This window comes from Peromyscus maniculatus, chromosome 1, assembly GCF_049852395.1.
Source record: "Peromyscus maniculatus bairdii isolate BWxNUB_F1_BW_parent chromosome 1, HU_Pman_BW_mat_3.1, whole genome shotgun sequence".
NCBI lineage: Eukaryota > Metazoa > Chordata > Mammalia > Rodentia > Cricetidae > Peromyscus > Peromyscus maniculatus.
Window position 1 is genome coordinate 138,817,217 of NC_134852.1, and position 15,608 is coordinate 138,832,824.

General features: G+C 48.2%; 1 protein-coding gene across 2 annotated transcripts in view; it reads right to left on the reverse strand.

Annotated features, from left to right (window-relative positions):
* Nucleotides 1-15,119, reverse strand: part of Rgs10 (regulator of G protein signaling 10) — a 44,088-nt gene extending 28,969 nt beyond the window's left edge. Inside the window, exon 1 of one of the 2 annotated variants that reach the window (XM_006976999.4) lies at nucleotides 14,654-15,119. In XM_006976999.4, the coding sequence (XP_006977061.2) occupies nucleotides 14,654-14,864 (211 nt within the window). In that variant the 5' untranslated portion in view covers nucleotides 14,865-15,119. Of the gene's footprint in view, nucleotides 1-6,902; nucleotides 7,044-14,653 lie in introns of those variants that run through there. The other variant, XM_015995898.3, reaches the window with a different exon arrangement.
* Between the last annotated feature and the right edge of the window lie 489 nt (nucleotides 15,120-15,608).

A 15,608-nucleotide genomic window follows, 5' to 3' on the forward strand; every position in this document is an offset into this window, starting at 1 on the left:
GACATTTAGCACCCTCTTTACCAAAGAAAAAGTGACAGAGGGTCTCAGACGATCACACCGGGGCCACTTGGCTGAAGGAAGAAGCGATGCATTAGACATGTCTTCAGACCTGACCCAGTCCTAGAGTCACACGAAACTACTGGCATGTTGCTTCGGTTGAGTCCACGTTCAAACCCCAGCTTGATTGGTTTGAGCTACAAGGCCGTAGTAAAATTTGTGCGTGCATTTGAAGAGGGTCCTCTGAGCTCGAGGTTATTTAAGGATTTAAGATGGAAGTACAAACTGTGCATTTTCTCCACAGCAGGTAGAAAGAGTCTCACAAAGAAATGAGAAAAATCTGAAGTGGTAGATATGGCAATTACCCTGACCTGATCCTGATACAACATGTGTTTAAATGCTCCACCATAGCTAACAAATATATAGAATTACTATGTCTCCATCGGGGGACAAAAAATAGGAAGTCTATCTGAGAGCAGTACTCTGTCATTCCCTTTCCCCCCTTTCTGGAAAGAACGACCTACCAAGGGAGCTGTGTTACAACTAGCACAAGATTAGAAATAAGATTATAAAAATAGAAAGAAAGCTTGAATCTAGAAGAAAATAAACTTTCTATTAAGAAATCAACAAAGTAAATCACCTTTGAAGCATGATTGAAACATTTTTATAACTTATTAATCACGGAAAATAGCTATTTAAGAAAATTCCTATCAGAATATACTAGACTTGGGCCCGAGGAGTTGGCTTGGTTGGTAAAGAGGCTCCTGTAGAAGCATGAGGACCAGGGTTCGATTCCCAGCACCCAAGTGTGAGCCTGGCTGAACTGGCAAGCCCCAGGCCACGGAGAGACTCTGTCTCAAAAACAGAGTGGACAGCGACTAAGGAACAATCAAAAGTTGTCCACTGGCTTCAACACATGTGCACACACACTTACATGCTTATCTGTATACACACACACACACAGAGAGAGAGAGAGAGAGAGAGAGAATAGCTGACAGTTGGCATTCTTTTAGGATGTAAAACAACATATCCTCATCTTGATTTTTTTGTTTGGCTTTTTTGAGAGAGGGTCTCACTACGTAGCCTATGCTAGCCTAGAACTCACAGTCTTGTGCCTTGGCCTTTCCAGGGCTGGAGTTGCCTGTCTGTACCACCACATGCAGATCCACACCTTAACCTCTTAATTTTCTGGGGCTCCATCTCCTGCACCCCATAAAGTAGCATCAGAAACCTAGGGACAGTGTCCATGCTCACCATCATGACAGATACTCCTAATAACGTGAGGAATTATTTACGGCAGCCCCATTCCTCCATGAGAGCAAACTCCCTAGATCACTTTACCAGACGACCCTGTTGACTTTCCGAAGTGACTCTCTCCAACTCATGGGTAAGAAATGAGTTCCTGGCTCCTATCCATCATGGAACGTCAATCCCTGGACACAGTTTCTCCCCACATATCATCATTTACAATCATCATTTTAAATCATCATTACAAGAGAGTTCCCGAAGCAGGGCTCATTCCGCCAAGCGTGCCTCTAACTTGCCTTCTGTCCTCTGCCTCCAGAACACAGTTTGGCCATTTACTCCACTGCCCCAGCAGACCCTCTTAAGTAAATAAGCAGCAGGACACAGGTGCACTGTTCTAGGGACTACCTCAGGCCACCACGCGCTCTCCTCCACGTGTTCAGCCGTGGTCTGAGAGGATGCCGAAAGTCTTGGCACTCTTTAAATAATCAACCGCACCATGCTAGGGGGCTCGCCGCCTTGCTCTCTGGCAAATAAATGTGCTTGGTGGGTTGCACTCGGGCAGTTGAAAGCTGCCTCTACCGCTCGGGAAATGCAAACCACCCCTTTCCTGCTGATGATAATCACACTTGTGGATTCGCTTTTTGCGGCAGCTTTCAGTTGAACAAAAAGTGAGATGGCCCCCTGTGGTCCCTGAGGTCAGTCCCCAGCACCCACACACAAAGCCAGCACCCACATACACCCATATATAGCAGTACCTCCGTAAGCCCAGTGCTAGGGAGGCAGAGACAGGAGGGTTGCTGGGACCCACTGACAAGGCAGTCAAGCTGAATCACAGAATCCCAGGCTCGGTGAGAAACCATGTCCCAAAATAACATGGTGGAAGTGACTGAGGAATACATGTGGCATCAATCTCTGGCTTCCACATACATGCTGTGCTCATGCATATGCACACATACACAGAATGCATGTGTACAAGCACACACATACACACAGAGTTGTACAACTCCGATCCACTATTTAGACTGCCTCCTTAGACTAGAAACAAAAACCCAAGAAAATGACTTGTCGTAGATGATATGTCTAAAGAATCACCACACGGAACCAGTGGGACCTCTCTGTCCCCATCAGGATTGCCTCCATAGGACTCCGGGGTCCTTGGAACACAAAAAATGGTAGTCTCTCATATCCCTTACATCAGGAAATAACAATAATACTGTGTGGTTTTTCAGGAGAGGCTTAGAAAGGTTTTTTGTTTTGTTTTGGTTTTTTGTTTTTTTGTTTTTTTGTTTTTCGAGACAGGATTTCTCTGTGTAGCTCTGCGCCTTTTCCTGGAACTCACTTGGTAGCCCAGGCTGGCCTCGAACTCACAGAGATCTGCCTGGCTCTGCCTCCCGAGTGCTGGGATTAAAGGCGTGTGCCACCACCGCCCGGCTAGAAAGGTATTCTTAAAAGTCCTGGTTACTGGTGTTTCAACTTCAGAACTCGTGTGTGTGTGTGTGTGTGTGTGTGTGTGTGTGTGTGTGTGTGTGTAAGTGTATATATGGGAGGGGTATGCGCATGTGAGTGCAGTGCCCAAGGAAGCCAGAAGAGGGCACCAGACCCGGTGTTCCAGGTAGTTGTGAGCTGCTGGGTCAGCATGTTTGGAACCAGAGTGTTCAAGTCTTTTCAGAGTGGTATGCACTCTTAGCTGCTGGGCCTCTTTCGGACTTCAGTTCTCTTAACTAAAAGAAAGCCTTCCCTTTTGTCCATCTCTGCAACTGTAACTTTCCCACAGGATTCTTCTCCCATCTCCGGTCATGTGTTTTCACTTTCCTTAGATACTGGTTTGGATCTTTTCCAAGACTTCAGATTGACTTTAAGGTTTTTTGTTGTTTGTTTTTCAATACTGGGGATTGACTCCAGGACCTTGCACATGCTAGGCAAGTGCTCTACCACTGAACTATGTTCCCATCCACCACATCTCCCTCTTCCCTCTCCTCCCCCTTCTTCTGCTCTTCCCCTCCCCTCTCCTCTTCATTCTGAGAAAAGGTTGCCCAGGTTGGCCTTGAACTCACTCTGTAGCCCAGATAGGTATTGATCTTGGAAATCCTCCTGCCTCAGTCTCCTGAGGAGCTGGGATTACAGGCCCATGCCATCAGATCCAGTCTGACTTTCAAGTTTGATTAAGGTTTTTGTTATGGATGGGCAGTGGTGGTGCACGCTTTTAACCCCAGCATTTGGGAGACAAAGGCAGACAGATCTCTGAGTTCAAGGCCAGCCTGGTCTATACAGCAAGTTCCAGGACAGCCAAGGCTACACAGAGAAACCCTGTCTCAAAAAACCAAAAACAAACAAACAAACAAAAAACATTTTTATTGTTGTTACAACAAAGATCTTCAACATCAGCAAACACAATTCACTTAATGTCATCTATATTTTGTCTATTTTTCATTTCTATAACAACATACCTGAGGCAGGCTACTTTATAAAACAAGAGGTTTATTTTGACTCATTGATTCAGCTGCCAGAGGCTCCAGATCTAAACAGAATACCTGGAAAGTGTTTCCTCCACCTTCCCAATACCTCACAATAGGAAGTTGGAGACAGATGCAAACCGCACCAGCCCGCAGAAAGCCATCGTCCCCAAGTTCCGGGAAGATGGACCTCCAGCCCACTCCATCTGGCATAGCCTGAGAAGTCACCTGAATTCGGAGCATTTCTGTGACTGTGTCCCCTGCTCAGAAGACTTGATCTACTTTTTGATATAGCCTGAGTAAGGGACCCTACGCTATCTCCGTTCACTTTAAATGGGATATTTCACCTAGTAACATACAAGAGAAAGAATGACTTTTCTCAATGGCAAGCAAGCTTACTTCTAAACTTAAAGACATGGTGGCACAGGTCTGTAATCCCAGGAGGATCCTTGGAAGCTCAAGGCCAGGCTTATTCACCAAGGCAGCACCAGATCAGCCATGGCTCTATCTGGAGACCCTCTCAAAATACTAATACTAAGGACTGATACTAATAACGACTAAAAACAGAAAAAATAACGCCATGCCAAGATTTCACAACTGCCCAAACCTTGTCCTGAAATCCACAAAATTCAGGGACTCTCTCATTCATACTCGTGGGTGGTTAGGGGTGTGTGTGTGTGTGTGTGTGTGTGTGTGTGTGTGTGTGTGTGTGTGTGTGTGTGTACAGGCCAGAGGTCCCCGGTGTCTTTCTCAGCCTCTCTCCACCTTGGTTTTTGAATCTGAGTTTCTCACTTTTACCCAGAACTGGCTGATTCTACCAGGCCAGCTGGCCATGAGTCCCAGGGATTCTCTGCCTCCCCAGGACTGGGATTACAATCACAAACTAAACTGCCTTCTTCTACCTGGGTCTGGGGGTCACACTCAGGTCCTTGTGCACTCAGAGCAAGCCCTTGACTGCCAGAGCCGTCTCCCCAGCCGGCTTGTCCTTTTTCATCGACAAATTTCCATTTCAGATGATTAGGCAAGGAAGCGGGCTTAGAATGCCCAGGTGGGGGGAAAATACATTAAACGTGCTTTTCTAGCAGCTTTAAGATTTCTCAAGCTATAAGAAGCAATTTGCAGTAATATTAGTTTGCCTCAATTTTTTCTGTTTACATTTTGTGGCGAAGAAAGGGGTTCTATGGTTGCTCGACTGTTTTCTGTTTTGTTTTCCTGCCTCTTTTCAGGTCTTCAAGTTTTTGCAGGCCTGGTCCTAATTTTTCAGTAAATTTACCTTTAGCTGATAACAAGACCACTTACAAATTGCTTGCCAGGTGTGAGGTTGCGCCCCACACTTTCATGTGGGTTGAATCATTTCGGCCTTGCAAAGCACTCTCATGTGACATTTATAGCATCCCCATTTTATGGGTGAAGAAGCTGAGATATGAGACCTGTTAGGGTCACCTATCGAGGAAATGAAAATCTTGCTCCAAAGGCAGACAGTCTGGCTTCAGGGCACCTGTTCTTTCCCACAAGGCTCCACTGCTGTGTTTAATGCTGACTTCTGCTCATCTTTATATTGAGAGGCCAGAAAAGAGCAGCTTTGAAGAGGCTGACAATAGCAGGCTGTGGTGGCGCACACCTTTAGTCCCAGCATTTGGGAGGCAGAGTCAGGCACATCTCTGAGTTCGAGGCCAGCCTGGTCTATATAGAGTTCAGCCAGAGCTCTGTGCTAAGATCCTGGAGATTGTTAGCAGGGGGAGACTAGTAACACTCATAGTGTGGGGAAGGATTGAGAAACTTGAGGTTAGTTCCACATTGGAGGAGTCGGGGGTGGGGGCGGGAGTCCTGTAAGACTGAGGGAGAAACATCTAGCACACAGCATGTGCAGCAGACAGTTTGGTTTCCATCAGTGCTGGCTGCTCCGTGTGGTTTCTGACTTCGGTGAAAGCCTGTCTCCGAAGATGTGTGCAGCACGGCCATGCAGATGGCTGGAGCGAGTTACTTGCGATCCATTTCGTAATACATTATTTATAGTAGCTATGATGTCACGCCTAATCGAGACTTTCTCCAGACAGGAATTCCCTAGAAATCCATACTCAAAAGGCATCTGCAGCACTCAACAGGCCTGAGCGCTTGCAGCTTAGATTTCTGCTATTACTCCCCAGGGAGAGCCATGTAAGGACCCTGAGTAGACGATTTCCCAAATCCAAATAATATTTTAATAAGCTCTCAACATCCATCCAACTTCCTCAATAGCAGAGACAACTTACATCCTCACAGGAGCCGCTCCAAGTACCCATAAACTCAACAGCCCACTGAAGGAGACAAAGGAGACATTCACATCCAGGAAAAGGCAGGGATGTTAGCCCCAAATTCCAAAGCAGTTAGCCATAGCACCCCACCTTCATTTCCAACACTCTCATCTATAACCCAGTATCCAGAAGGCTGAGAAGTAGGAGCACCAGGCCAGCCTCAGCTACACAGCAAAGTCCCCAGACCAGTGTGAACTCCGAAAGACTCTAATTAAAACAGAAGAAGAAGAAGAAGGAGGAGGAGGAGGAGGAGGAGGAGGAGGAGGAGGAGGAGGAGGAGGAGGAGGAGGAGGAGGAGGAGGGAACAGGGTATGAGAAAGAAAAAGCAAGAAAAGCAGATGAGCTCCTTCGCATAAAGTTTCAGGGGAAGGCTACACCCAGAAATCTTATTCAAAAAGTTCCTTTCTCCTACACCACATCAAGCATAATACATTTTTTTTTTTAAAGTTACATCCCAATATAGAAGCAGAGAATCTGTTTGTTTGAACTGGTGATCTGCTTAAGGTTCCGCAGAAACTGGGTCATGGAAATCCTGTATCTAAATATTACTTTATGTATTTATCACTCCGGTATCTAGCCTGTGAGAACTACCTTAGAGGCGCGCCAGGCCCCAGCTGGGGAGGTGGACATGCGCTGCAGTTAGCAAAAAAAGAAAAAAAGAAGCTGAAATTTAAAAGTTTTAAAACAAGCTTCCTACGAACCAGCACGTAAGAACAGGAAAACAGGCCGCAGAGGGTGGCGCGGCTCTGAACACACGTTGTGACACTTTGATCAGAGAGCCTGGGACTCAAAGAAAGGCAAGTGTGCACAGAAGTCCCCGGGACGCTTGTGTCAGCATAAAACCCACCTCCCTGAGCCCTGCTCCATCCCTGGGCAAGCCAAGAACGAGTTCTGAAGGGGTAGTCCTTACGTTCCATGCTCTGTCCACCTAGAAGGTCCACCTAGAAGTCCCACGCTGCCTTCTCAAAGCGGCTTTGTAGGAGGCTCAGGGCTCCCGGACACCCTCAGGTCCAAAGAGAAAGGCCTCCTCAACATCCTCTTTTGGGTGAACTAAACAACAGATGGCCACAGTTTCTAGCATCAACTAGAGGGAAGGAAATAAGGATGCCACACTGATGTTTGTGCCCTCCCAAGAATCCCCACTTTCTAGGTGGCAAGAGGCCTAAAAAAACAATGAGCCCTCCCCCCACCCTACCCCGAGGCCTTGAAAAACAAAACAAAGCCGGCAATGGCCCCAAAGCCCTTTCACTGACTTTCCTTGTCTCCAATGGGGCTCGACATTTGTGGATAAGTGTGCCTTTCCTCCCCCACTTTTTCTTCCCAGTCTCAAACTCCTTCAAGATAAGGGACTTCTGGGCTGGGGGTGTGGCTCAGTGGTAGAGCCCTTACCCAGCATGCACAAGGCCCTGGGTTCATCCCAAACCTGTAAGAAGTGTTTGTCAGAATCAGTCCTGCTTTCTCTGTGTGTGAGGGGGAGGCTGGTTCTAAGGCAAGCTCTTCCGGTGCAGCTCTGGCTGGTCTCAGACTCTTGCAAACCGCAGCCGCAGCCTCCCAAGCACACCACTGTCATTCATGAATTAGCCCATGCATTTATTTTCTTGCTTGCTTGATTGGTTGAGTTTGTTGTTTTGGGGGGAGTGTGTGTGTGTGTGTGTGTGTCTGTCTGTCTGTGTCTATGTGTGTGTGTGTCTGTCTGTGTGTGTCTATGTGTGTGTGTGAGTGTGTATGTATGTATGTGTGTGTGTCTGTGTCTATGTGTGTATGTGTGTGTGTCTGTGTGTATGTCTATGTGTGTATATGTGTGTGTCTGTGTATGTATGTGTGTCTGTGTATATGTGTCTGTGTGTGTATGTGTGTGTCTGAGAGTGTGTGTCTATGTGTGTATGTGTGTGTATGAGCATGTGTATGTGTGTGTATCTATGTGTATGTATGTGTGTGTCTGTGTGTATTTGTGTGTCTGTGTGTGTGTATGTGTGTGTCTGAGAGTGTGTGTCTATGTGTGTATGTGTGTGTGTCTATGTTTGTGTGTCTATGTGTGTGTATGTATGTGTCTGTGTATGTATATGTGTCTATGTATGTATGTGTGTATATGTGTATATGTGTGTGTGTCTGAGAGTGTGTGTCTATGTGTGTATGTGTGTGTGTCTATGTGTGTGTATGTATGTGTGTCTGTGTATGTATGTGTGTCTATGTACGTATGTGTGTGTCTATGTGTGTGTCTGAGAGTGTGTGTGTGTCTATGTGTGTGTGTCTGAGAGTGTGTGTGTCTGTGTGTGTGTGTATGCATACGTGTCTATGTGTGTATGTGTGTCTATGTGTGTATGTATGTGTGTCTGTGTATGTGTGTGTGAGTATGTGTGTGTCTGTATGTGTCTGAGACTGTGTGTCTGTGTGTATGTGTGTATGCATATGTGTGTCTATGTGTGTATGTGTGTATATGTGTGTGTATGTATGTGTGTGAGTATGTGTGTCTATGTGTATGTGTGTGTGTGTCTGAGAGTGTATGTGTCTGTGTGTATGTATGTATGCATATGTGTGTATGTATGTGTGTATGTGTGTATATGTGTGTATGTATGTGTGTGTCTGTGTGTCTGTGTCTGTGTGTCTGTGTGTATGTGTCTATGTGTGTATATGTGTGTCTGAGAGTGTGTGTGTCTGTGTATATGTGTGTCTATGTGTGTATGTATATATGTGTGTATATGTGTGTATATGTATGTATGTATGTGCATCTGTGAGTATGTGTGTCTGTGTGTGTCTGTATGTGTATGTGTGTATGTCTGTGTATGTGTCTGTGTGTATGCATGTGTGTGTCTGTGAGTGTGTATGTCTGTGTGTGTATATATGTGTATGTATGTGTATATATGTGTATGTATGTGTGTATTGTGTATATGTGTGTATGTATGTGTGTGTGTCTGTGAGTATGTGTGTGTCTGTGTGTCTGTGTGTATGCATATGTGTGTCTATGTGTGTATGTGTGCATGTATGTACATGTGTGTGTGCATGTATGTGTGTATGTATGTGTTTGTATGTGTGTGCATGCGTGTGTGTCTGTGTGCATGTGTGTATGCAAATGTGTATCTGTGTGTGTATGTCTATGTGTGTCTGTGAGTGTGTGTGTCTATGTGTGTATGTATGTGTGTGTCTGTGTGTGTGTATATATGTGTATGTGTGTATGTGTGTGTGTCTATGTGTGTATGTATGTGTGTGTCTGTGTGTGTGTATATATGTGTATGTGTGTATGTGTGTGTGTCTATGAGTATGTGTGTGTCTATGTGTGCATGCATGCGTGTGTCTGTGAGTTTGTGTGTGTCTGTGTGTCTGTGTGTGTGTATATATGTGTATGTGTGTATGTATGTGTGTATGTGTGTCTATGAGTATGTGTGTATCTGTGTGTGCATGCATGTGTGTCTGTGTGTCTGTGTGTGTATGCATGTGTGTCTGTGTCTGTGTGTATGTGTGTGTCTGTGTGTGTGCTGTGAGTGTGTGTCTGTGTGTGTATGTGTGTATGTATGTGTGTGTGCATGCATGCATGTGTGTCTGTGTGTGTATGCATGTGTGTCTGTGTGTGTGTCTGTGAGTGTGTGTGTGCTGTGAGTGTGTTTCTGTGTGTGTATGTGTGTGTATATGTATATGTATATGTATATGTATATGTATATGTGTGTGTGTGCTGTGAGTGTGTTTCTGTGTGTGTGTGTGTATATGTGTGTGTGTGTGTGTGTGTGTTGAGAGGGGACATCGTGTAGCTCTGATTGGCCGTTAGCCAAGGATGATCTTGAATTTCTGAACCTCCTACCTCTACCTCTCTGGTGCTGGAATCCACCATGTTGTGCTGGGGACTGAATTCGGAGCTCCGGGCCTGCAGAATAAGCACTCTCTTAACTGAGCTACACCCCCAGCCCCAGCCCACAGAGTGCTTTTTGGGCGTCTGTTCCTGTGTGTGCTGGTGGACGTGTGCACAAGAGCAGGGGAGACACAGGTGTCCCCGCAGGCACTGTCCACCTTCTCTTTTGATACAGAGTCTCTCACTGGCCAAGGACGACTAAATAGGCTGGGCTCACTGGCCAGTGAGTTCCTGGCATCCACACGACTCCACTTTCCCAGTGCTGCACCGTCCTCGGGGTTCTGGGGATCGAGCCGCAGGCGCGTGGTCCTAACGTTGAATGAACAGCCTTTCACCAACGGTGCTCTCTCCCGGCTCCAGCCCACACGTTTCTTAAGAACAAAGGTGATGTGTTCCTCAGGGGTTAACGCCACATCTGGTACTCCTGACTCCAGTCTCTAATGATCAATACTTTCAGAGGAATGAGCTAAAAGCTGGGCACTGATGAAGGGGTCAGAGGCACGGAAAGAAGAAAACGGCTACTGAAAACAGACGACAGTCTCGGAGCGTGTACCCAACCAGGAAATACGGCCCACAGAGGTGAATGGAGCAACTTACTACGAAGAAGCAAGCAGCAGGATGAAGGAGGTTGAGTCTGTTCCAGAACGGCTGGCGGAAGAAGCTGGGAAGGAAAGTCAGGTAAAGACACAACAAAGGGAAACTCTGACTTTTAGTCACGGATTTACTATGAAGTGAGAAGATAAGACCAGGACCTCTCAGATCGGAGGGACGAAGGACAAGCAGAGGTCGTCACCTCCATGCTTAGTCACTAAATAGCTAACAAGCCGACTGAGTAGTTGTGTGTACGGGTAGCCCTGGACTAGTCAGAGACAGGTTATCGTGTCTGCTTCTTTGCAGACGAGTAGCCTTGAAGTAGTTCCCACCCCTGGGGACCCAACGTCCCTTCTTCTGAAACAGGCTACTGTCGGGAGCCGAGTACCAGCCAGGCTTGGAGGAAGGGCACCCTTAAGGAGGTAGGAATGCCCAATACCTCTATGGGTAGAGTAAGGGGCAGAAGGATGGGGTTGAAAAGGACAGACCAGGAGAAGGCAGCAAGACAAACCTGGGCACTAGGCATGGCCCTCGAGAGATAGGAATCAGACGCAGAGAGAAATTTGTCCCTGGGAGTCTGCAGGGACTGTTTCCCATAGTGGATGCCTCCTGACGGCCCTTATCAAGGGGCTGCTGTTATTGCTGCCTGAGGCCCCTCTTCTCTGACGGCCACCCCCAGGCTGCTGCAGTGGACCAGCTGTCTGGGGGAAGCAGAAGCGACCAGAATATATTTAGTACAATATAAACAACAAGTTCTTAGAACCCAGCATGCGGGGGCCAGGGGGATCACTCAGCTGGAGGAGGGAAGTGTCTGGTTCCCCACGAAAGCTCAAGGAAATAGCCAATCCAGACCCTGCCTGGGCATCTAAGTCCTCTGTTCTGAGGACAGAAGACAAACAAAATATTGTCACCTTGCACCTCCTGCCCGCCTCCATCTTGTCTGTGGAATGCTCTTGGGGGGACCCAAGCAGGCTGAGCTGATGTCATCTAGACAAAAAGGCCATCTTATTCTTGCAGGCTAGCCTTGCTCTCCCGCAGCCCCAAGGCCTAGCCCATGAGTCTCTACAAGAGTCAGTTTGCCCAACCACCAACACGCTCCTCCGTCTCAAGTTGTTAAAAACAAATACGTTAAATTTCTGTGCAGATTGTCACCTTCAAATAAAAACGTAAGCCCAGCAATAACTCTGCAATGTTCCCAGGGTTTAATGGGATAATGTAAAGAGAACTTCCCTGACGGGCCATGTAGCTGGATCTTGCCAGTTATTAGCAGTGCAGGTTGTGGGCAGGGGACAGAACCCTCTGAGGAGTCCTCACATTTCAGAAAAAAAACAAAAACTAAAAAACAAAAAAAAAACCAAACAAAACACTGGGGTACTTGCTAAAAATGCAGTTAACTCTTCGTGCTCCCCTGGGTCTTTAAGACTGAACCGGGGTCTGACTTTTATCAAGCCCCCACTTCCCCAACCTGGCAGGCAAAACATACTTTGAGAGACCTCAGAAATGAGACAAAGGGACCTCAAACTATAAACCTTAGAAATGGGTGGAGCTCACAGCTCTTAGCTTCTGGATACCATCTTTAATAAGATTTAGCTCCTTCGGCCACACATAAAATGCTCTGGAGGAGACAGGCTTGCTATCAGCTCCAAGCCCAGGTTCTTGCAGGGGTGCCTCCAGCTTGGGTGGGGTCTGAGTTGGACATTTTGGAAAAACTCTTTAAAAAGCAACGATCAGGTGGGATGTCACTCTGTGGCAGACCACTTGCCTGCATGTGCCAGGCCCCGGTGTGCCCTAGCACCACTAGAAAAAAAAAAAAAAACAATCAAAACTGCCCTCTCTCCGATGCCTCAGCATCCTGTGGTTAGCTTGCCCGCTGCCCACCCTCCCTCTCTCACTGGACACCTTCTTTTCCTGCTGCTCGGTGGTGATGTCAGTGACCAGACTGGCAGGGGCACATATCCTTTCACCAGAGTGGCGGACCTCATCCCCACAGATTTCAAGGAACCTGAGCTTTTACACTCCAGACATCAACCCCCAGCCCTGCTGCTTAACTTCTGGCCTTTCTATTGGCAGTGTGGGCGAACGTCATCAGTGTTCAAGTCTGTTGCCCTGGAACAGGTACATGCGACTAACGTTTCTGAAACTGCCATTCAGCTTGGGAATGCAATGTGGCCATATGCAAAAGCATCCAAAATCCATTCATCTGTCATGATTCAGTGGCTCTATTTCTATTCTATTCAGGCCAAATATAATTCAAAGCAACAAGCCCTATGCAGGGCTATTCACAACTGCTCTGTATAACAAGGGAGAGAGAGAAAAGGAAGCTCGTAACTCCTACGCCTTTATCACGTATCCAGCATTGCATTTTGGAGCTTCTCATGTTTTACTGCTGGCCCTGCTATTAGTAACTTGAACACATATTTATCAGAATTAAAGTCTGTAGTTAAGGGCCAGCAAGATGGCTCAGTGGGTAAAGAGGTTTGTATCCAAGCCTGATAGCCTGAGTTTGATTACTGGGACCTGTACGGTAGAAGGAGAGAACTGATTTCCAATTGTCTTCTGACCTCCACATGCAAGCTGTGGCATGTACACAGGCAGAGAGGCAGGCAAACAGAAAAACAGACGACAGACAGTAGACAGACAGACACACACACACACACACACACACAGAGACGACACACACACAGACACACATGGACACACACACACACACACACACACACGGGGACACACACAGACACACACACGGGGACACACACAGACACACACACACACAGGATAAATGTAATTTTAAAATTTTTAAAATTAAGTGTGTAGTTAAGCTTTCCGAAATCCGAAATCCACTGTTCACAAGCCCTGATGTCTGTCGTATGTTGATATGTCCCACCACAGCTAATTTCAACCCACCTATGACTGCGCAACCAGCTCCCAGATGCCCTGAGTATTTAGCAATTGGCTCTTGCAAGCCACACTGAGCCAGCACCAGCACAGCTCTGTGGCACGGAAAGGTCCAAGGACATTCATTATTCAGCGTCGCCAAATGACAGAGTCAAGGTTGGAATTGGAAGTTTTTAACTCCAGTGCCTAGAATCTGACCACCTCTCCATAGCCTGCCTGCATCAGCCATCAACACTCACAAGGGAATCTGGCCACACAGACGACACTAATGGAGCACTTTAATTCATATTAGGCGACGGTGCAAACTCTTTCCAAATAACTGCACGAAATCTGACTTTAGTAGGGTCGCCTTAAATATTTAATGAAATGATTTGCATGAGGTGATGGGTGGAGGGAGGCCAGGCTCCAATTAAGCACTTAAAGCTACACTTTGCACATCCCTACCCCTTACAAAGAAGTTGCACAGCTGGTGAGTGATGGCAGTGGGATTCAATCTGTCTGATTGCAGTCGCTTAACCACAGTTGATGTTTAGGTGAAAAGAGGAAACCGGCTGACACAGAGTGAATCTCTGGGCGACAGGAAAGCAAGCCGGTGAACTCCAAACCAGAGTCGAGCAAGCAAACAAATGTAGGTTTGGAGGGTCCACCAACTAGGAGTAGAGCAGGTCACCCAAGACCCTGGCTTCAGAACCCCACCCCTCCAGCGCGGCTAGTCTACTGGTGAAGACAAGAGAAAAGCACAGATGTCAACACAGCTCCTGGCCACAACATAAGCCACCAAAGAATGTTAGGTGTTATTATGAACAAAAAAAAAAAAAAAAAAAAAAAAAAAGATGACAGGATTCGAATCACCATTTCTGCACTGTGGGTTCTTTGTCTTGCCAAGTTGCCCCAAACTGTGGGTCGGACTGGTCCAGGGGAAAAGACAAAGTGACTCCCCCGCCCTGGTGTGCAGCCACCTTGGGACTCCACTTTTTGGCGCCGCGGGGCCGGCCGCTCCGGGGATGCAGAGGTCCGGTGGAGCATCCTTCCCACTCGGCCGGTGGCGGAGGCTGCACACAGGAGGGGAGCCTGGCTCCCACGCTGCCTCAGAGTAGGGGGCTGTTCTGTCTCTCCCGTGGCTCTCAGACCTTCTCTCGAAAAAAAAAGCTGTTGTGGCTCTAGCTTTAAGCTTAACTTCCTCCCGGGGCGGCTCCCCGGCTCTGCGCTCCCGCCGCGGCTGGGACAGAGCGAGCCGGGAGGAGCGCAGCTGCTGTCCGGGCGGCACCGCGAGCCGCGCCAGGGGACCCCCACGACCCAGCCCTTCCCGCGCCCCAGCGTCCACAGTCACTTACCAGACGGCGGCCGCTTCCTGCTCAGTCGGTTCACGGCGCGGGTGAACATAGCCGCGGGCGCCCGAGCACGGAGCAGCCGGGCGGCACGGCGGCAGAACCCGAGGAGGGCAAAGAGGAGGTGGAGCCCGCGCGACGCCGCCCCTCCAGGCCCCGCCCGCCGCCTTCTTTCCGCGGCGCTCCCCTCTCCCTGATCATCAGTACCCGTGGGCATTGGGTCCAGCCTCCAGCTACCCGCTCAGGGTAGAGTGAAGTGGCCTCGGGTGACCCTCAGCTCCCGCGCGCATCCTGGTCCCTCCCCTCGCGGCCTGGGAGACGCACAGCGTTCCTTGTCCCTGCCAGGCCGTAGTCACCTTCTAGATCGCCCCCGGGTCTACCCGACTCCGACTCTGTGGGTGCACAGCCTGCTCACGCGGCGGATACCCAGGAGGCGTTGCCAAAACCAGGAGACAAGTGTGGGTGCCCACTCCAGCCCACGCCACGCCTTGTGTCCCGGCTTCGAGGCTCTGGAACCGACAGACCTCAGAGAACACTGCCTGAGCCTCTGCGGTTCCAGCGCAGATCGGAGCGCGCCGGCACATTTTTAACTTGGACGACACTTGGGTGCAGTCTCAGGAGGACCTTTACGCTCAACTAGCAGAATCCCGTAGGTCCCGGAGCCGGGCTCATCGCTCCTCTCCTGGTGCCTGTCACCTGCTCAGCGCCGCGCTTCACGCTCATCTAGTTTCTCATTTCTTTTACAAAACAGCCCAAGACGGGGGTGTCATTAGCCCCATTTTCTTGAGCATTTGGTTTGCAAGGAATTGTCTTTCTGGCGAGTTTTATTTTTCTCCTTTGGATCTGGCTTTGTCTCGAAATTGGTCTTTATTTTTAGCTGTGCTAATTGCTATTTTTCTAAACCATTCCCCAGTCCCCCCACCCCACCCCCCTGCGCGTTCTTTCGCAGGATTTTCACTAG